This window comes from Filicampus tigris, chromosome 3, assembly GCF_054856515.1.
Source record: "Filicampus tigris isolate MCC_2025a chromosome 3, RoL_Ftig_1.0, whole genome shotgun sequence".
Classification (NCBI taxonomy): domain Eukaryota; kingdom Metazoa; phylum Chordata; class Actinopteri; order Syngnathiformes; family Syngnathidae; genus Filicampus; species Filicampus tigris.
Genome location: NC_141219.1, coordinates 14,579,848 through 14,602,792, shown reverse-complemented (window position 1 = coordinate 14,602,792; position 22,945 = coordinate 14,579,848). Strand labels below are relative to the sequence as shown.

At 42.0% G+C, this 22,945-nt stretch overlaps 2 protein-coding genes across 15 annotated transcripts in view; both read right to left on the bottom strand.

The window, feature by feature from the left end:
* The window catches only part of ush2a (Usher syndrome 2A (autosomal recessive, mild)), a 188,645-nt gene extending 176,483 nt beyond the window's left edge, over positions 1 to 12,162 (bottom strand). For 6 of the 8 annotated variants that reach the window (XM_086025800.1, XM_086025798.1, XM_086025799.1 and 3 more), the window contains exons 1-3: positions 12,036 to 12,162; positions 1,225 to 1,880; positions 186 to 400 (exon numbers count right to left, since the gene is read on the bottom strand). In XM_086025800.1, the coding sequence (XP_085881926.1) occupies positions 186 to 400; positions 1,225 to 1,734 (725 nt within the window). In that variant the 5' untranslated portion in view covers positions 1,735 to 1,880; positions 12,036 to 12,162. Of the gene's footprint in view, positions 1 to 185; positions 401 to 1,224; positions 1,881 to 12,035 lie in introns of those variants that run through there. The other 2 variants (XM_086025803.1, XM_086025804.1) reach the window with 2 other exon arrangements.
* A 1,594-nt stretch (positions 12,163 to 13,756) lies between these two features.
* esrrga (estrogen-related receptor gamma a) overlaps positions 13,757 to 22,945 on the bottom strand; it is a 131,233-nt gene continuing 122,044 nt past the window's right edge. For all 7 annotated transcript variants that reach the window (XM_086025856.1, XM_086025855.1, XM_086025854.1 and 4 more), the window contains 3 exons: positions 22,637 to 22,743; positions 22,379 to 22,541; positions 13,757 to 19,016 (listed from right to left, as the gene is read on the bottom strand). In XM_086025856.1, coding sequence (XP_085881982.1) covers positions 18,772 to 19,016; positions 22,379 to 22,541; positions 22,637 to 22,743 — 515 coding nt within the window. In that variant the 3' untranslated portion in view covers positions 13,757 to 18,771. The remainder of the gene's footprint in view (positions 19,017 to 22,378; positions 22,542 to 22,636; positions 22,744 to 22,945) is intronic.

The window sequence follows — 22,945 nt, the reverse complement described above, 5'->3', positions numbered from 1 at the left end:
CATTCACTGACCACAGTGCCACTTTATTATCTTTGTAAATGCAGAATGGTTGTTATAGCAACAGCAATGGATCTCATACATTACATGGACATATCGAATCTAAGGACGAATGTCCACAATCCACAATATTGCATACCTTGGTGTTCGTCATAAATAATCATTTACAGTTTTAAACATCTGATTACCAGTAGGCAGGCAGTAGCAGTGGGGCATAAGGCGGTGTGGAGGATCTATAGGGACACTCCTGGTCGCAGGAGGCCTGATGGCACATCAGAAGCTCGGCCTGTGAGAAAGCAGTCTGGCAGTAGACGCTCCGATCCGGAACCCCACAGGTAAAACGAGCTGGCGAGGTGGACACGGGCTTGAGGGCAGCAATGTTCTCCATTGGTGGGAAATGTCCCTGTTATAATGGCAGAGGATTGAACAAGTGTGACCATTCCCATTTAATCTGGACCTCATGTATTTATTCTTATCAGCAGTAACCCGACACACTTGGATAAAGTAATGACAATGTCGTTGAGCACCACGCAATTTAACGGCCTGAGTGTTAACTAATGTGTGTGGAACTCATTGGTGGACGACCTGTCTTAAAATCATACCAAGCCATTGCTCACATACAATGGAAATATTTTAGGTAGTAATATACAACAATAGTACCAAACACTTCTAGAAGAAAAAACATTTCAAATGCAATTTGTGGCATCTGGGAATTAACGGGATATTTGCTTGAACATCATCACTTTACCTGACATGACCTTTGATCTAAACATTCAGTTGCGTTCTTCTGACATATAACACTCAAAGTTTTAAAACTGCAGATGGTACAATAAACAAATAAATAAGGGATAACCAAGAAATGGAACTATCTTATGTCCCCTTCTAATGGCTGTTTTACATTGCCAGAAGGCATCGCCATTGTAGTGTGGCGTTACGGTACTTTCATTTGACACACGTTCACTCGTAGGAATTCCAACAATACATTGCTACGTTTCGATTCAGAGGTCAGAAGTGTCCAAATTTACAGATTTCAGTCCGGTTCATACTGTATGTTGGCTCCGGCCCTTCTTGCAAGAGTTTCCTCTGGGTACTACGGCTTGCTTTTACGTTCCAAAATCATGCATCTAAGTTCAACTGAAGACTCAGAATTGTCCATAGGTGTAAAAATAAGTGTTACTGGTTATTTATTTGTACGCTGCAAATGGCTGGATTGAAGGTTTTTCTTACCTGTGATGAAGCAGGTTCTGGACACAGACCGATGAAGAGGACCCATATGCAGAAGAAGATGGGTTGCCACCTTATCACCGGCATTTTTTTATAGTCTCTCTTAACATGTTCTTCTGTACTGTTTTTCACAGGATATTCATGACTCTTGCACTTGTTTTTGTCCTGTTGGAGTTTATTTTCTCTTGATACTCCAAATAATGAAATGAGCGCAGCTTCTTCCTCAACTTTCCCAAATTCCCAGTTGCAGTCAATCCATAACTGATCTTGTCTTCCCATCCTCATACTAGTCGTTGTGCTACATGTTCTCTTCATTTGTAGCGTTTCACTATTTGCTGTTTTGTCCTGTTTGCGGCCTCGGACGACCCTAAAAGATGGTAAAATATGAGGTTCTAAAATGGGAGACGTGAGTTTTTGGAACATTCCTGAGGCCAGTGGGATGTTCCAGAAGTTGGAGATGCCTTGGAAGCCTCCCAACAGCGCTTGAATAAGTGATGACTGGCATGGTGTCATAGTGGCCGAGTTACGGAGACATTTTTTTACAGACCGGTGCCCCCAAGGGTGAAGGTACAAACCTTAGGTCTCGGTTACACCGCCTCTGTCCACCGCACACACCGACCACAACCAAAGCCTTCGCATGATAGCTAGGATTTCACAACCTGTGGAAGGAGAGAGAGCGGCAGAGAGATATGGTCAGACCAAAATCCAAAATGAGACAAATCTGAGGCAAGTGAAATGCCATGCAGGCTATTCCCAGGCCAAAGCCAACACTATCATGTACAGCTTGATGGAGGCACGGCTCAACTGATACTGCTACATCACTTTCCCCCCTTTTCTTCATTCCCCATTGAATTAAACATGTCCTGTTTCCTCCTGGCATCTGGCCTCCAGGTTCTCATACAACTCAACGGCTTTTTTTCGCATTGGTTTGCTGGAAATTGAGGCTTATGTCAAAATCTCTCTTCATTGCAATGCTTATCAGCTTCAATTTCACATTTTGACACACACACACACACACGCATGCCCCCCACACCCCCACACCCACGCACACACACACACACAAAGGGAGGCCAGCGGAGCAGTCGAGCTCAAGTGTTGAATTACTTGGACCCGCTCACAATAATGTGCCTTAGAGAGGATGGACACAGTGTATCTAATACGGTGGCTATCTATTGCTATATGCGGTCACAAATTTGTTACAAATAAGCAAAAGCAAGGTACAGTTTATGGCTCACCTGTTGCTGCTGACTCCCACTGCACAAGGCTTTTGCGTTAAAAAAAATACAAGTCCAACTTGCGCATTCGACGTAGTTCTGGCTAATTAGCTATTTAGCTACCTGCAAGTGTAGCCAAACACCTGCCACACTATCAGACGTGAAAATAGTCCTTTATTCGCCTCGTAATAGATCCCTTGGTGCAACTTCTGGTTTTATGAAGGAAAAAAATCCCGCAAGACAAACTAGAAGTTATCTGGGTTCGCCTCCTCCTCCTCCTCCTCCTCCTTCCGTCTCTTTCGGTGCAATCTCATTCACAACAAGCGACACACGCGGGCGCTCCTAAGTAGATTAGCAGCAGCCAGCCGCCATCTGGTCAGCGGCGCAACAAGCCGCGCTCATTTCAAAGTAACCAACCAAGACGTCACAAGTAACTGTAGCGGGAGGAAGAAACTCAACTCTAAACTAATCACAGCTGCACGCTTAATATATTCAATAATGTTCTGACGGTACACCCCCACCTGTGTGGGACGAGGCTGTCACTTAAGTGGCTCTCACGATGGAGGGGACGCCGTTACTAAGCAACGGAGATTATTTCTAGCCACTGGAATCATGGCTATCCGCAACGTCACTGCAAATATGGGAAAAAAAGTGTTTTGTATAAGTGTTTCATATTGATATTTGTCTATACCTACCTTGTGTCTTCAAAAAGATGGGATGATCATAATTATTACAAATAACACGAGGATAAGCGGTTAGGATAATGGATGGATGGATAATTTAAGGACATTTGAGCACATTTGTTATTTCAGAATATCATATTGGTAGTCGTTTGCATTAATCAGTACACAATTTACTGTCAATTTCAAAAAGGTTGGTGACCCTTGATTTAGTTGATAGTTTGTGTATGATTTTTGGGGAGTACACAGTAAATTTTGTAGAGTACATTTTATTCTAAAAAGACTATATTTGGTCCTAGTAAACCGAGTAAAATTTGTGAGTAAAATATTCAGCGTAAAATTCAGCATAAAATATATTTTAAATTCAAATTTTACTCTAATATAGTCTTTTGTCGAGTAAGAAGTAGTCTACGGAATTTGCTGTCACCTATTTTATATTTCCATACATGACTGAATGTTATCTGAGCCCTGAGCAACGCCGATGTCATTTTCAGTCGACAGTAGTGACGAAATGTCCGCCCCTTGACATGGCTAAAAACGGGTGGATTTTGCTGCGGAACTCATATTTCATGCAATATTCATCAGAATGCCATGTTTCGACTAGTGGGCCTGCATAGAACATATTCTTGAAAAAAAAAAGGGTTTGCTTCCCCTTTAAGCATTTCAACTATGTAAACATTTGTAGCAACAAAAACAGTCTTTCTCACTCATATTTTTGCCATACTAACACGTTTTGTTATCATACTAATCGCGTTTGAACAGCTGCAATTTGCTTTGGCTGAACAAAGACATTCTAACTAGGTTTTAATTAAGTGTTCCTAATGACCTTAAGGAGATTAGAGGTTCGCCTTCTAATCAATAGCAGGCAGAGAGGAGCAAAGGGAGGGGAGGAAAGGAAGGAGGTGACTAGGGGCTGGGGAAGAGAGGGGTGGAGGATGTAAAGGAGGAAAAAGCAGATGGGGGAGGAGGGCAGAGGAAATTGGGGTGAGTGAAAATTGATTGATGGTGGAAAGAAAATGGAAGGTGCTGCCTGAGACAGGCGGAACCACACTACACACTTGATCTGAAATATTAGCCAAAAGCAATTATGAGAAATATAATTAGAGAAATCAATATCCCAGATATGAAGAATGGTGGACCATTGGATGGGTTGATGACTGAATGGAAGGAAAAGTGCTACATGGGTGAATGCAAGGTTTTGCTTGGAGAGGTGGCTCATGGATGCATGGAAATGTTGGTGTTGATGATGAACAGTTTGATCTTTGAATTAATGGATTTGTGATGAGTGGATGGATGGATGGATGGATGGATGGATGGACGGATGGATGAATTTATGGGTGCATGTTGGATGGATGAACTGATGCTTGAATGGAACGATTGGTTTCATGGATATTAGTAGGACATGTGGATGGGTGCACAGTTTGCATGTTGACAAAGAGGGTGGATTCATGGTTGATTGAGTAAATGGATGCAGTGATCGAGGGAATAATATATGCTTGATGCATACTGGTTGAAAAAATGAAAGGATGAATAGATGCATGGATAATGGAGAGCTGTGTTGTTTAATGAGTGAAATGATGGTGAGTTAATTGTGGGATGCATGCATGGATCGGGACAGTGTTTGAAAAGATCCGATCTCCAATCTCACTGGTGGACATTGGCGGTAAGGAATGCTGTCAAGCTGAAGAAAGAGTCCTATTGGGCCTTTTTGGCATATGGGACACCGGAGGTAGCTGACAGATACCAGCTGGCCAAGCGGAATGCAGCTTCGGCGGTCGCTGAGGCAAAATTCTGGCATGGGAGTAGTCCACAGAGGCCATGGAAAACGACTTCTGGACGGCTTCTAAGAAATTCAGGTCCACCATCCGGCGTCTCAGGAGGGGGAAGGAGTACACCATTAATACTGTGTATAGTAGAGATGGGGTGGTGCTGACCTCAACTCAGGACGTTGGGAGTCGGTGGGGAGAATACTTTGAAGACCTCCTCAATTCCACCAACACGGCTTCCAATGAGGAAGCACAGCCTGGAAACTCTGAGGTGGGCTCTCCTATCTCTGGGGTTGAAGTAACCAAGGAGGTTAAAAAGCGCCTCGATGAGATCCGACCAGAGTTCCTAAAGGCTCTGGACGTTGTAGGGCTGTCCTGGTTGAGACACCTCTACAACAACGCATGGACATCGGGGACAGTCCCTCTGGATTGGGGGACCGGGGTGGTTGTCCCACTTTTTAAGAAGGGTGACCCGAGGGTGTGTTCCAATTACAGAGAAATCACACTCCTCGTTGTGGTGAAGAAAGAGCTGAGCCGAAAGGCAAAGCTCTTAATTTACAGGTCGATCTACGTTCCTACCCTCACCTATAGTCACGAGCTGTGGGTCGTGACTGAAAGAACATGATCCCGGATACAAGCGGCCGAAATGAGTTTCCTCAGCGGAGTGTCCGGGCTCTCCCTTAGATAGGATGAGAAGCGCGGTCATCCGGGAAGGACTCAGAGTCGAGCTGCTGCTCCTCGACGTTGGGAGGAGCCAGATGAGCTGGCTTGGGCATCTGATTAGGATGCCTCCTGGACACCTCCATGGTGAGGTGTTCCGGGCATGTCACACCGGCAGGAGGCCCCAGGGATGACATGGAGAGTATTTTTCCCGGCTGGCCTGAGAACGCCTTGGGGTACCTCCGGAAGAGCTGGAAGAGTGAAATCTGGGCTTCCCTGTTGAAGCTTCTGCCTCTCCGACCTGACCTCGGATAAGCGGTAGATAATGGATGGGTGGATGGACATGCATGTTGAAGCTCTTGCATATGTTTGAATTGCAGAATGAATGCTTTATGGATGTGAAGGATGATGGATTGACAAATGAATAGAAGATGATTAGAATATGGATGCATGCATGGCTGTATAGGAGGAAACGTGGTTGGATGAATGAATGGAATATTGATGATGTTTATAGCATAATGGTTGAACATAAACTATAGACTGATGCTAGGATATCATTGTACGTATGAATTGGTAGATGAATCGGGATGAATTCTTCACAGATGGAAGAATAATGGTGAGAAAAATGGACAGATGGGTATGGATGGAGAGATAGATGCATACATGCTGGTTGGATGAATGGATGGGTGCATGTGGGATGGATGTTTTGTTTTCACTGGTGGACCTATGGGTGAAGGGATGACAAAGAAGATGCAAGGATGGCACTTACACATATCGCTTGGTCTCCTCACAAGACATTTGAGAGAATGTTTCCTCTCATCGTACTTTGATGCACTAATTTATTCAGCCAGACGCATTCAATTCCAGAGTGCTATCTCAAAAAACGGATTAAAACTGGGAGACGAGCACCCAATTAATAATGTCTCATTTTCTAAATTACTTATGTATGACTTACATTTGATTAAATTGTGTTTGCTGGTCTAATGACATTAAGCGTAATATGGTAATGCATGCAGTAAATGTAATGTTTCTCTGAATCTACACAGCAACATGGACATGTGGAGCCATTCTTGTCCTCAAAGCTGATTAGGACAGATTCAGTCAGTAGCTATCTGTGGGCAGAATCCAGATTGGCGGTTTGTATACTTAAAAAAAAAAAATGTTTAAACATACACTTGTATGTTTGAGAACATTTCATGAACAGATTTCTTAACTGTTTTTATTTAAAACCTATCGGCCCCTAAGGAGACAGCAAAGAAAAAAATATAGGTGTGAACACTGAATTATTTTAAAAGAAAGTTGGGTCAAATTAACCCAAGTAGTGGATTGGTCTATTTTTCACCCCAAATCGTGTTATTTTTAACCCAACTGTATTTAGAGTACAGTATATAGGAAGCGGGGTTTGAAATGTTTTCTCTTTTAAGCTGCGACAACTAGCGTTCCCACATTGTAAGTCAGTAACTGTCGTAGAAAGCACAACCAGTTACCATTTGAACGGTTCCGGTTCATACCGGAAGTCATGGCCATAACTGATGGCCCATGGTGCCTCGGAATAATGTGGGTACGCTCCAGCTTCTATTGTCCTTAAACCTTTCAAACCTTACATATATTCTTTTTCCCACCAACACCATTCGTCCATTCCTCAATTCTATTGGCCCCTCACCATGCCCTCAATCCCTCACAATTTTCTAAATGTGCTCCCATTTCTGTCCCTGTTTTATGCATCGTTTTCTTGACATAAATGAATATATTCTAATCCATGTTTATCATTCATACACCTTAACTCTAAATGAAATTCACCAGAAACTAGATATAAAAACAATTTGGCTTTTCCTGGGCTTTCATACCCTCAAGTCACACTGTCCATATTGTGTGTGCACACTTTGTGCCCCTTATTGGGGCTGGGGCCAGTGGCACCCTCAGGGCTGTGCTGTCCAATCCCCTCCATGCTGTGTGTCTATAGGATTGAATTAACCTCCTGCCTCTCTTGACGACGCACATGCGCATAATCATCTCCCTTCTCTCACACATGTGCACACACAGATACACACACATACCTATGCACCTTATTATGCTAGTTACCCTTCCTCTGTCAAGACTGGTATTTTAGAGCTAATTCTAAAATCAGCATTGTTTACATCAGCTGGTAAACTGTGCACATTTTAATATAATATTTCTGATTGAATGTTTTCACTCAAGTCAAGTTCTTCTCAGACAAATCAAGCTTGTTTTCTCACACGACGAATATCGTGTTGAATGTTTTACGGTCCAAATATTTTTTTCCACATTTTTTTTTTTACTTTTTATATCGCCACCCTCTTAAAATAATGGCCTACATCATATTTTGGCAACATCTCAGGATGCTGGCCACCTCTGCGAAAATCAGCTACATCCTGAGTTAGATCAAACAATTCTACCTCTGCAATGAACTTATTAATAAATATAATTCGTATTTGGTTCAGTTTTTAACGTTTTCTGAAAAAAATAAAATGAAAAAAAATGACTCATTATTTTAGGAATGTGACAGCAGGCTTATTTTTTAGGATTATTTGTGACAGTAAATTAAAAATTAATTACGCAACGGCTAAGAATATATAGAATCCTATCTTTGCTGAAAACATGGATAACAAAAGTAACAACCTTGTGACCCATGTTTCTTATACTACAACAACAAGAATAAAAATAATAATAATAATGGATTTTTGGGGCAGCACTGTGTTCTCACGGTTAGCACATTTGCTCAGCACAAGTTTCAGTAGCTCAACTTCATCATGTTTTTCTTTAAACAGATAACTGACATGTGAATCCTAATGTGATACCTGTACTTATTAAATGTTAGATGTTTAAGGTGTTGCTAACTAACCCAGTTCAACATAAATCGCTACTGTTATGTTTGGTGCTGGAATTGTGTTATTAATAACATTCATGCCATCTCCGGTAAGCTCTAATTGGTTCACTGAGTAAAAGCGGTGGCTGCATAGCAAATGCTCTGGCTATCTCTGGGCCACTAGCGGGGGATTTAAAGTGCCACTAATTCACTGGCCAGCGACACGTCAGACTATTTATTAAAGTACACTAACTTAATGAATGGCCCATAGAATGGAGAGTTAAAACATTTAGTGTCCTTCGAGAGAGATCGAGCGCAATAGACACACAAGGTGGGTGCGCAGGGGGATGGAGGGTGGTGAAGAGGGAGGAGAGCGTGAGAATAAATGGCCCATCGTATAGAGTTAAGACGTTAAAAGTGCAAATAGACATCTGACCCTCTTATAGCTTGCAGTTCAGATACGTAGCCACCAATGCCACTTTACACCCCGGGAGATGGAGGGATGGGAGGCTGGAATGGGAAAAGGATAGGGAATGGTGGGAAATGGAGTGATGTGAAAGAGATGGGGGGGACTGTCATTGAAATGCGAGTGGATGGAGCAAAGATAATTTATAGCGATGATGAATAGAATAGAACAGTGGGAACAGGAAGTGTCAAAAAAGGCAGATAAAGAAGAGAGCAAAGAGCGCATCAATCATGGAAGGTTTGCGCAAACGTGTGGACATTAATTGCGAGATAGCATGTAAGCTAATGGAGGGAGGGTGTGGCTGACCATACATCATGAAGGGCTGTGCGAGTACATTCAAAATAAGAGCACCCAGCAGAGCGTAGACCTCTGCCAAGGCTGAATAACACCGAGCTGTGCTATAAGTACGTCCGCTTGTTAAGCTGCGGTCGAAAATGTTACCCTCCAGTCCTGTAGGTGGGAGTAATGAGCATTGCATAATGGCGATCAAAACAATTAAAAGTGAAGACCGATAATGGTCTGTGAGGTCCGAACGAATTTGTGATGGTTTCTTCTTCCTATGTCACACTCCTCAGTGTGCAGTACTTTTGGAGTTAACACATGACAACAGTGTAAACAAACAAAATAGATATCAAATAAAAAAGTGAGATTCCCAATTTTAAAAATGTTAGACCATATTAAATTGTGGCACCTTTTCCAATGTATATGACAACATTGCAACTACAAAATGGTGGGAAAATTGCCCTATTTTGGTTCTCGCAAAAAATATCTTAGCACAAACACAGTGCAATTCTGGGTAGGCTGGCCTTGTAACGCCGAAGATATATATTTATCATCATAATTCACTCTAAATCTACACCCTCACCTGTGTGCTCGGATATAATGTACTTTCTTTTGTTTCGATGTTCATATTTGTCGTGTGCAAATCAATCAATCTTTATCCGTGTGTGTGCATGTGGAGTGCGTGTGTGTCTCGCCTTGTATCAGTAGGGTGGTTCCCATGGGTTTCACAGGCTGAGTGACATGGCCTGATGGTGGTAATGGCCTTTCCCAACACTTAGCCCCCCTGACACACACACAATCAAGCACAACACACACACCCACACACACACACATGCGCATTCAGAGGTTACGCTAGTGCCAAAGTTGCACATTAACACTTTTCCGAGGCCTCAAACAAAGACGGTTACCCCGAGGGACTGTCTGCCACTGCCAGGATTGGAGGTGAGATGAGGGGGTTGCCATTTTTGTGCCACATGCCAAATAAATAAAATGCTCCTAATTTCAAAACAATGACTAGGGTAATACAAGAATATCACAACTTTCATAAATATCCCTAATAATTTAAATTGTGTGTTTTCCTCTCCTTTTCCTGTGTGATTATAATATACCCCACTCAAAAATCGGTGAATATTTGTGTATTCTGAAACCGCACATATTTCAGGGTTTACAGTATATCTTATATTTTCCACGACAATGAGCTGATGAAAAATGCAAGAAAAACGGTGAGGATTCACAGAGGCCATTTGAGCATTGAGCTCATATCAGACCGACAGATAAGACAGTGAGAGATGCTTGCAGAGAGACTCAGATTGAAGGAGAGATGTAGATGAAGCCAGAAGGTGGAGGAGGAGGAGAGAAGAGTTAAGTCGGCTATTAGCGATGCGGCGTGCGGCGCCCACTCTTACACGCGTTCCACAAGGTTAACGATAAGGGCCCCTCGGCACCTGAAATGCTCAAGTAGCTTTTATCGTATCATAATAATGAATCAAAGATAAAATAAAATAAATGAACTCCAAAAGGCAAGCAAGTAAAATGAGACATATGCACACGGAGGTGAGCAGGCAGGCACCTACGGAAGAGGGAAAAAGTGTGAGAGTAATCTGAGAAGGCCAGAAAGAGGATAAAAAAATAAAATAAAAAAAAAAAGAATAAAATCTTGTTCTTGTTGGGTGAAATCTTCTTATGTCATCTGGTTGAAAAATATTTGCCTGCAGGTCAGACCCGCAACCTCAAAGCCCACTGTTAGGAGAAGGCTTCTTAAAAGGCTTCATGGCTCTCTGCTACATTAAATCTTTGGCCTCTGCATCCCATTTACTGCTGCTGGCTATTAGAGGGGGGAACAGGAAGAGAATAAAAAGGGGAGGGGACAACAGACATGGCTGAATGTTATCGTCTGTTTAGTGCTGCACACAGCATGTCTTACATCCCTGAGTGTGTGTGTGTGTGTGTGTGTGTGTGTGTGGTGCCCTTGGCAAGAGGAGAAGATCTAGCTTTTTCCAAATGGACAGTAGTTAGCCACCCACTGGAGCAAGCTGTTCACACCTCCTCACACCTCTTTCTGCCTTCCCCACAAACTCCATACTCCATCCACTCTATCATGGTGCCCGGTACGTGAGGGCAAATAAACTTTTACCTCTAACTTGTGTCTGAATGCTTGTCTTTCATGAGATTTGCCTATCCTTTCGCAGGGTCACACAGCCTTTCATGGCAATTATATCTATCTATCTATCTATCTACCTATCTATCTATCCATCCATCCATCCATGGGCCATCTCCGTGTTGAGTCGCATCAGTTTGAGACATGTGGGCCACTCATGTAGGCCTACACAGCCCCATTGTGTTGCTAAAAGGCCCCATACTTGTTGCTAAAATGGGATCAAAAGTCAGTTTGGTTTTCACTAAATACACTTATCAGCAAGTATTTTTCACTGGGATTCCTGTGTGGAGTAACGGGAGCCTCTCAAAGAGTGAATCTCACTGTATGCATTGACCATTTAGCAGAGCTGGGCATTCCGTCTATGTGACAAACTGGTCCGTCTATCCGTCACTGATGGACGCCTGATTTGCTGACGGTTGATGAATAAGGGGAACAATTTTAAAACAGACGGATGAAGCACAGACGGAAACTGTGTAACAGCAGCAGTGACAAACTACAACCTAAATAATCTCTATACTACAAGAGGGGCTAAATAAACTAGCCAAAGGCTATGCTACTAAATCACGGACATAAAAATCTAAATAAACAGAGCTGGGCATCGCCTATTTCCCACCTGCCTATTTAATCGACCCACGTGGTCTCAGTCCGAGTCAGCCAAACGACATTGAGAACGGACTTAACTTGTAGCACGTCACACGCAGCGCACTCCTGACACGTGGCCGAGTAAGGAAAAACATAAAAATAAAACAGTGTTGTTTTACCTTGCGGTCCCACAGACGCAATGACATGTTCCCCATATACTTTTTATTCCACCGATCACCACGCTGTGTGTGTGTGTCGTTTTTATGTGATATTTTTTCTTGGTTTGGCGGGGTGTCTGCTCCTGCGGCACCTGCTTGTGACGTAAACATTATGTTCTCGATGCCGATTGGCTGTCGCCGACGAGGGATGGACCACGTGGTCGATTAAATATGCAGGATGGAACGCGGTGGTGGTTAGGCGATGCCCAGCTCTGGAAATAAAGATGTTCACAAATGCTACTATTCAAACTCCAACTCGCTGTGGAGGCGTGTACGAAACTGGACCGCTTATATACTCTACTGTGGCAGAGCAACTACATCAAGATTCTCTGCCAGTCCAATTAGAGGACAGGAAGTCAAATTCACATGCAGTGCAGTGTTTAACCTGAAGATGGCTCCACACAGATGGTTTTTGCCCCAAATATAAGATTTCAAGAAACATAAATAATGACAAGGACATGAAAACAGCATTAGTAGACACCCATTTATACAGTCTATCAGCAAAAAAAAGTTGATTTTGGGATGAGTACCTTTTTAAGTCGCACTCAAAGACCTTGTAAGGTACCTTGTAAGAGAACATTTATAATCTCCTTCCTGCCGATGAAATATGCATGTACCACTTCTCCCGCACTTATTGGTACAACCAACACCCTGTTTTCATTGTAGAGGACTAAAATAACATGAAAACAATGCAGAGAAATCAATGTATTCAAGTTAGGGAATACTGCAACCCTGTTTCAGGTTTTGAGACTCTACACACGATATGCTGTACTGTATTATATTTTTATTGAACCGCAACAGCGTGGCATGATTGTCAAGCAAGAAGCGGAATACCACAAAGAATAAACATGCGAGATACTGACAATGCTTGATGGCCCACTGAACCGGTGATTTTCAGCAGCAGAGACTCTCCACATTCACATTTTGCTTTTGTGTGTGTGTATATATATACATATATATATATATATATATATATATATATATATATATATAATGAAATTATAAATGTAATTAAGTATTACTGTAAACACAACCTAAAATAGTGTGTATGTATTGTATTGTTACGGCTTGGCAGCACTGTGTGGACCACCGGCCAGCTGAGTCTCGCTACGCTTAATACCCGGAAATTATTTATTTATTTTTTGGTGAAGGCTCATGTGCGGGCGTAGGCAAGTCTGGTCCTAGAGAGCCGCAGTCCTGTTTATTTTCTAAGTTTCTCAATCCCAACAGACCTGATTCAAATGAACAGTTCACCAGCAAGCTCTGTAAAAGCCTGATAATCCTTATCATTTGAATCAGGTGTGTTGAAAGAGGGCCATTTTTCAAACAAGCATAACCGGGCCTCTCTATAAGACCTATGCTCATGTGTATCTGAACTGGCTGTGACATCTACACCGTTGTGATGCCGATCACCGGCGATTCAAATTGTGGATCGCAGCACAATTAGTGGCCGATGTTGACCCCTCATGAAATCTAGTGGCAGAACCCTGCACACTGCGTGACGGTTCAGTCACGTTCGGCCGCATCATTTGATGTGTTGCAGGCCTAAGTGGAACCCATTGTTGACTTTAGCTTTGGTATTTTTCAACCTCAAAAGTTTCAGTTACAATAAATATAAGGTACGCATTAGTGGGATGGGATAGAATAAATGTGGTGCCATTTGAAAGAGTAAGAGAACAAGATTCAAAACTGGAAGCCTGGTTTTAATCGATATTGCTCTACTGTAATAATCCTGAAAGGCATAGTCTGGAGTAACACATGTAATGCTTCAAACAATAGTCGTTTAACTTACAGAATCATAGGTCTCTCTTTTTGCATTGAACAATATATACAGTGTGAAATAAATACATTTACACAAATGGACTTTATCATTGGAGCACACTTGTATGATACACATCACAAAAATATACAGGTAGTTTTTTTTTTCCTTTTTCCTTTTCTGATGTGAAGCACATCTAAAATCTACGAACATGTTTTTAATAACAATACAGGGTCTCTATCCCTTCATCCAGAACTCTTCACAAGGCAGGAGTCTTTTTTTTTTTCCCTCCAAAAGTTTTTATCCAAACTCTCCCTTGCCCATGAATGTAGCGCAAGCTACAATTAAATACAACAAAATGACAGTCGAGCTGGGATGGACAATCCTTTGCTGCTTCAGCTACACAAGTCATAGTTGGATTAGATACAATATTTGCAGCTAATGGGTCTTAGTAACAGATGAAAGAAAACATCAGGGTGCTTAAAGTGCAACCAGGTCAAAACACACCACTCCTTTTCCCATTGCACCTCATGGAAAATGTCAAACTGCCTATTTATATGGGTTTAAACTCCAATAATTGGTCATAAGTGCAACTTGTTCAGTCAACAAAAAATATTGCTTCTCAAAATTAAACCTTTTAGAACGTCAAAGCCTCTTGCATATTGATGCATTTCTTGGACAATAAGTGTGATGTCTTAAAACTTTGCAATCGACTGAATTAGCCTATTATAAAGAATGTGACAATAAATTTCAATGCTGTCACTTTTAAACAACTGAATAAAAACAAATCAAGTGCACATTTTCTCTTGGTTTACTCTGACGGGTGCCAATTTCACACATAACTGCTTCATGTTGAACTTCAGGATTCTTATAAGCGTTATAGTTTACATTGACAGGATTAAAGGCATAGCGCCTCTAATAACACAATAATTGAAAGATAAGTGTTTAGGCCTCCCTCTTCTCTGTAATTAAATATATGTAAAAAAAAAAAAAACATTAAATAATTTCAAGAAAATGAACAAAATGATTGAGGTGCTGTCAAGCTGCGTCGAAGGTAGTTATGTATGTACAGCGATCAAAAGGTTCTCAAACGTCCACTGTGTCATTCAGTCTTTGTTACGGGTTAAACTTAAAAGCTATAGAGAATATTGTTTGTTCTACAGGAAAGTTACACAAATGACCCTCACCCTTTAATTACTTGTGTTTATCATTTAGATACTAAATAATCCATTGAGTATGTGTTGAGACAAGAGATGAGTGCTGTAATTTAACCCCAGAAGAGTTCTTTGCCGCGGCCCACCGAGCCAACAGCCAGACCACATGGCTTCTAGTCTACTGGGTGCTGGCTAAAGAAGTGGGAAACACACTGCACGAAGACGGTAGTCGGCACAATGGAAGCACGCAGGCACGCCACCGAGTGCTCAGCAGAAGGGGGGCAGAGCCCAAAAAAAAAAAAGAGGAAGACTTGGGGAATCAAAAGCAAAGTTTTTCCCTCCATAGTAAAAACGACAAACGTGAAACTTTCCAGGTTGAGCTACATGTTTGTTTTTACTTTTTTAAAAATCTTTTGTTTGCAATAAAATGTCTTATGTTAGAATTGTAATCTGTCTGTATTTACAATATACAATGTTAACGAAGGCTAAGAATATAGCCCCTAATGTTTAATGATGTTTGCGAGCGATGTTAGAGATGGACTACACTTAATTCCTCAGCTGCCAGCTTCTAGTAGGTTGGATAAACATTTGGCATTCTTATCCAGCTTGCAAATTACATACATAATTACACATATGATTATTTTTAGATCTCCAACTGTTAAAGCTATAATGAGTGATCAAATCTTATGGTGTGTTAAGGTTGTATTTGAAGAAAACACAACTTTGCAAAAGCAAAGTGAATGACTTCATGTGTTATCATGTACAACCGGCTGTAACTTTTGTTTTGATCTTTGTCACTTAGACTCACTGCACGTTAAGAAATTACATCTTTCAAAACAGGAAGTGGGATAGCAAACCAGGCAAAATCAGTGCATGTAGTATGATAATGATTAGTTTTAGCACCATTTTCCATAGTTGAAATTGGCATTTACTTATTTATGGCCCATTTCCACCAAGCGCTACAGTTCTGTCCAGACGTCAAGCGTCATAGAGACATCCTGCAAAACCAGCATATTCGAGATCTGGCATTAAGCTGCCTTTGCATTTTAGACAGAACAAAAACAAGTTATTGCTACAACTGTGAGTGATTTTAAAGAGCACTCAGATGAGTAGATGACATCAGCGCCAGCTTCCCGCTCAATGCCCGTCTTTACATGAAACACCTCCGTGGCGCAAAAGAAGTTCGGGGACTGCAGTAATGTGCTAAAAAAAATATCAATGGCATCATTGATTAATCGACTTCGACTCGACTTTCATCACAAATCTTTAGTTGATCCACCCCTGTGAAAGGATAGCAACCCGGAAGAAAGGTGGACACATGTCGACGAGACAGGCAGTGCAAAATAACCTTTTGACACTGGGTACCAACCTGAAGGACAGAGGGAGATAAACTTCAGTCTATTTGATTAGTTGACAGAAGATGATCTGTGATCGTGTGGAAGGAACCCAAAAGACTCAACGTCTTCCCTTGTTGTCCTTTGTTTACTGTTCCTCTTCTTTGTTGAAGTCATTGGCTAGTTACACTCTTGGTGGAAAGCACCTGGTGGAAACACGCCTTGTAACGGTCCCCATGTTTATCTACTTGGCGTTGGAGAAAATGTTACTCAAAATGTTGCGTTTGGTCACGTGACAAGTTGCAAACTGTTCTAAGTTGAATGAAGTGAACACGGCTTGTGTTGACGCCCATCATAATCTGACTCCATGCTACAAAGTGTCTGACTCACAAAAAGAGGGAAAAAAAAAAAAAAAAAGAGCTACATATCCTCCATGAACCTTGCACCCTCTTGTCAATGCACTCATGCGTGGAAGATCTAAAGATAAACTTTGACGTGTTAATACATGATAAGTCGTTATATTTGTACATACATGATCACCACTGAGCGTGGTCAAGCTGGTAGAGGAAAGTGTGTTTTGGGTTTCAGGAGACGAAGAAAAACAAAGCTGCTGTTATACATCATATACAGGATGTCTGTTATTTACACGCCTAGTATTGGTACCTTAGCTACAATTATTTTGAGATAGAAGCCAAGAAATTAAAATAAAGCAACACTCCAGTCACCTTCTGTCCTGACAGCGGCCCGTCGCATATGCGGAACATCCGCTCTGAGGCTATCTTGTTAAGATGATCTTGTGGCGCTTGTGAAGGAAGCTGAGCAAGGAGGGAAGCACTGAGGCGCCACTTGACTGTCTCAATGGCACATTCAAAGAGTGAAATGTGTGCGAGGTGGTGAGCTGAAAATACTTGCAGATTGACAAACACAAGAGAACAACATGACGAGTCGCTGGACCTTTTGACACTTTTGCACTGCATGCTACCAACTAAGCTCCCGATGGCTTTAATGATTTACAAAATGTGCATGTAAGGTACAGGCAGCAAGTGTTCTTGTTTTTTTGGGGGGGGTTGCTATCCCCAACCTGTAATATCTGTATCTTTGAGTGTGTGTGGCTTTAAAAGGTGGGATTGACTGGTGAGCGAATTGGGAGTCAGCAAATCAGAGTTTAAAGTTGGCTGTTGTGAGCTCAGATTTGTGACTGGCTGTTTAGCGACTAAACGTTACCTGCCAGTGCATCAGTTGTGGCTGAAGCAGCTCCTGTTTGAAAGTGCTTTTTACGTGTTGATTTTGTTACAGTTTGTTCAATAAAGCGATTGAAAGTGCAACTAGTGGTTGTAGACTACATCAAATTAGTTAATATGATGCCTTCTACCTGCAATTTGTGGCATTCTTTTTTAAGTGTGAAATCATCCCAAACCTTAGACATTATTTCTCTCAAAACGTGTCTCCTTTGTTAGCTTGTCTTGTTTCAACTGATTGCCTCAGTGCTTGTTGAATACGTTCGATGCAACGTGGTCTCCGTAGTTGGCAGCTGTTTGAAGCAGAAGCGTGAGCCGAGATGGTACGATGCAGTGGAAAAGCGCCACTTTTTTTTTTCTCAAACTCATCGATTGCAAGTCTGACATGATTCAGATTCAACAAGTGTCAGCAGGTCACAAGCAGGTGACTTTTTGGGGAAGCAGGTCCGAAATTGCGCAAGTGTTTACAGCAACCAATTCCAACTTCAATCCTTGGACATGTCTGCTCCCTGCTGGTTATCAGCACAAGTAGACCGCTTTTGAATCATTAATAGAAGAGGAAAAATAGTCCAGGGCCCCGGAATTATATATAGATATATAGATATAAAAAAAAAAAGGTCAAAGAATGTGGGCATAAAGTTGCTGGCATCCGCTGAATGCAAGTGTTCCATCTTTTGGCAGGCAAATCTCCTCGTCACCACCTTCTTCTTTGTCCATCCAAATGTCAATGTACACATAATTTGATTACAAATGTCTTCAACACTTCTTTAGTTGTTTTTTTTTCCCTTTATCATCTTAAACACTTAAAAAATTATATGGTGGAGGGCAAGGGGGAAAAGTCTCATCAGTCCTCTGAACTTTTTCTGTTGAATGTGTCCTCATTTGAGCACGATCCTATTAATAATGTCATCATTAAATGCATATGTGAGTGCTATTGTCTGTGTTTTTGCACACAACAATAACAACATCAGGAAGTGTCTTCTTTTGCCTTAAGAGGGGGCGGGGTCATATCAGTCAGACGCCACCTCCCAACATAAAAAAGGTCAACAGCCTTTTTATTCAAATCTTAGACAGCAGAGGTTTAAGGTAAGAGGAGCATCTTACTTGTTTAGTCATAGTGGGCGTACTTAAGGGACATATTATGGTGTGTTTTGGGGTGTTGGGTGCTGTATGTGTGTTTAAAAGATGCAGAGTTGCTTGGGTTTTGCGCTCTCACACTTTGGCCTCCAGCAGCTCCAGGAAGAGTTTGTGCATGGGCACTTTGCCGTCCTGCTTGATGCTGTAGAAGTGCTGCACGGCCTTGGTGGAGGTCTGACGGAGCAGCGGCAGGGTCATAAGCAGCTTGCCCGTCCGCCGGGGGTCCTCCTGGTGCTGGGAAGCCTCGTAGTCCTGCAGGGCCTCGTGGAGCACGTCCTGGAGCTTCTGCACTGCGTCCACGTCCTCGATATGCATGGAGTCTGACAGCGAAAACACAAGGACTTTGTTTGATTATCAGTCGAATTGGAATTATGTATAAATGTGACTATGATATTTTCAGAGCAGAGTTCTTGCACTCAATATGATATAGAGATATATTACTTTTGTAATATATACATATGGTAAATCCATCCCTTTTCGATAGCGGATGAGAGCCTATCCCAGCTGACTTTGTGCCAGAGGCGGGGTACACCCTGGACTGGTCACCAGCCAATTGCGGGGCACATGCTATCATTCACATTCACATTCACTACGGACAATTTTGAGTCTTCAATTAACCCAAGAAGATATTTTGGGAATTGAATTTGAATTGAATTCAAAACCTTAGTGGATACAGTGAATGGTAGTGCACTTTTAGCATTCCTCTTTTTTCTAGATTCATCTTATCTGGCACCTTAACACAGAAAAATACAGTCGTGGCTTTTGAGATTCAGAGCTTGCTCGAGTATGTGTCTTTAAAAGTGTGGAGCGGTGGGCGTGATGAATGAACAGACACACAGACAGGTGGGTGGAGTCCACAAAAGATGGAGTTGTAGGATGATGGAGAGATTCGGGAACACCTAAAGCACGTGTGTGTGCGTGTGCATGTATATGCTCGCGAACACACGCACACACACACGCGTAATCCTTCTTGTTGGTGGCATGTGGTGTTTCAGCTATGTGGCAGTGTGCAGGCTGAGAATGTCCCTCAATAATAATGCTCCATATTGGCCCTTGGGGAGGGCAAGTCTTAATGTGAGCTGGCCTTTAGCTCCCAACCTCTGATCAATGGATCCGATCAATGGCTACATGCATGTTAAATAATAATCACAAGGCGACTGCTGATCCATACGCCCACACTAACACACCTGAATGCACACATACAATGGGAATGTTGGTAGTTAGTGTGACTGGAAAAACACCCCAAACTTTTGGACTTGCCTGCCCAATATATGAGATTCCTACATTTCAAAATATTTACATAGAATCAGTTTTGACTGATACGGTCTGAGAGGACCACTATGTTTGTTATTGAGGTTGAGCATAAAACGTGTGTGTTGTTTGTCTCCTGCCTTAAGTGTACAATACAGTCTTAGATGGATTACAATAAATAGCGAGGCAGTCACAGATGTCATATATACACAAGGCTGGATCTACAGAGTGTAATGCATGTATCAGTATGCAGGAGCAGACCACTCGGGTTTGCCCTATAAGGATCAATAGAAAACCCAGCTTGTATCCCGTCAAACATCTTCACTTTATAAAAGGACTGGGCGGTCCAATCTCATATTATATTTACTACATTATAAGTAGCTTTATTCGCATGACAAATACACAAGATTTAAAGATTTTCTTTCTCGATCGATTCGGAAAATGTAAATTCCTGAATTCTATAAAAAAATAAAATAAAAAAACATAAGTGCAGCTAGATTAACTCAATACAAGTGTAATTAATGTTGTGTGTTTAGTGTTTTGCCTTCTAGTCATGGCTGCTGCTCGACACTCACCTGCTAAACAGCACAACTTAATGAGCGGGAGCTGTTAAACCACAACATGGAATACAATGCGTGCACATACACACATTCGCACACACATGCCTCCTGTTTCCCATGGTTAGTTGAAGTGTCTTTACATGTGGGGCACGTTTGCTAACATTTCTTAAGGCTTGGCTTCATTAATGCAGACGATTAGCATCCCGTGAATTAATTAGTGTCAGTGCCCTTCAAAATGCTAATGCTAGCGCTCTGTTGTCTTGATGAGCAATTGGAAAGATGGGCAGCGCCATGTAAAGTTGTTGTGATTCACAGGTATATTCTTGAGAGTGACGGGCATCTTAAATAAAAGACATCATTCCGGAATACGACCTTAACACGTTGAAGCTATTTTGACACTGCCGTATTCGTTTGTAGAGGCTAATATTTAGTATACAGAAATAATAAATGCTGGGAAATGCCAAGACTTGTCTGTTGTCATTTCATGCCATGCATGAAAGACAAGAGCATGGACAAGAACAGCTTTCAGGTGTGCTACACAAGATCTTTGGATTAGCACAGCAGCAGTGAGGACACCTCAAGGGGACTCGTAATCATAGCAATTGTTTTCAGATACAGAGAACTGTGTGTATAGAAGTGGACTTGGCGATTAACTCATCGCACGCAGCAGTTGGTTCTGGTGAATTTTCATTTGAACTGTTTTTGTTCTTGTAGGACAACAATTTTAAAGTGAGTTTGTATGCAGTTTTGTCACATTTATGTATGTATGTACAAGTAGTGCATGAGTTTAATTCATTCAGTCACCATGCTCAATAGAAACGTCAACAGTCCGTTCCAGAGATGGGGGGGAAAGTGTTTTCCAGTTTTCCAGAATTAGCACTCTATAATATTGTAATTTGTAAAAATGTACAGCAACGACATATTTAATACAATGCAAAGAAATTCTCCTTTTTTTTTTTTTTTTTTTACTTGATTCAGTGGGCATTTGGTGCTCCTTGTGTGTGTGCCTTGGCCACCCGGTGGAAGTATATGTTTAGTATATGCAGTAAAAAACTTGCGGAAGATGGTCTCAACAGACAGCTCAGGAAGCTGTCCTTTTTCAAAGTGAAAAAAGAATATTTGGTAAGGGTGGGGCAGAGAGAACAACTTGAAATTTACAGTCAACATTTAGCCGGCTGTCTTTTAGGCTGGATTCGACCGGCATCTTTCTGCGTTTCACGGTGATTTAATTGGGATGTTCAAAAGTGTGCACGTGAGTGGGAGATTTGGGGTGTCAGTGCATTGATGGTGGCGGGATTAGAACAAAAGGCCCCTCCCTCGCCATTCAAAGCTCCCTCCCATTGCATCTCCCATTTAAACACATTGTATTGACAGTTCCGCCTTGTAATTAAAGAGTACTGAAGAGCTGGCCGCCATCCAAGACAAAGTTCAAAAGACGGGTCATGGGAGGGGAGGGGCAAGGCGTGCGCCTGTGTGTGCGCGCGCGCGTATATACGTGTGTGTCAGTCAGCTGTCGATGCGGCCGGACACATCAGAGAGGGGCCTTTATCGACAGACTTTGGGCTCCAATGATTTCACCTTATTTAACAGGCATCTGAAGAGACGGCTATGCTAAATGTAAAAGAGACTTTAAACAAGGTGGGCTACAGGTCGTACAAGCGACTGTGTACTGTACATAACGCGCGTGTGTGTGTGTAAATGATTTTGCACCTACGTAGGTGTGGGTCATGTCTGTTTAGATAAAGAGAATTGAAAGAAGCTCTTTGATGGCTTCATATAAATGAGTCCCTCAGGAATGAAGATTCCTGGGATTAACTCTTTTTGCACTTCACAAACACATCCACACACACACACAGAATTGTCCAACCAACCTGAGTTAGCCAAGGCGATGGCCTTCAGAGTCACAAATTCCTCCTTGTCCAGCTTCATTGTTTTGTACTTCTTGACCAGCTGCAGGATGGCGTTGTTCAGGTCCAGGAGTCCAGCCAGCTTTGACTGGTCTTCATCCATGATGTAGTCCTCTGCGTACACCAGCTAGTGCAACAAACACAAATCGCCAGGTTGACAATAATCAGGAACCTTTCCATCAATGTTTTACCAGAGCCAGAATAAATACAAGGAATACAAACCTTGTCTTCGAAGGAAAGCGAGCGGTAGACGACACGCAGGATCAAGATCTCCATCCATGCGCTCTGCAGTAGACTCATCTGGTCTGCTAGAGACAGCGTAGAGAAACCTGCCAAAGAACACAAAAAAGTAGATCATTAGAAGATGAGCAGATATACTGTATTGTATTGTATCAACATTGTTAGTGACATGCACACAGGTCAAAATTAGGAATTGTGCTGAATTTTATGTACAATCTAAGTATGACGCAGCACAGTATAATAGTATCGTAATCAGTACGTCTACCCCACAGTTCTGCACGGGTTTTCTTC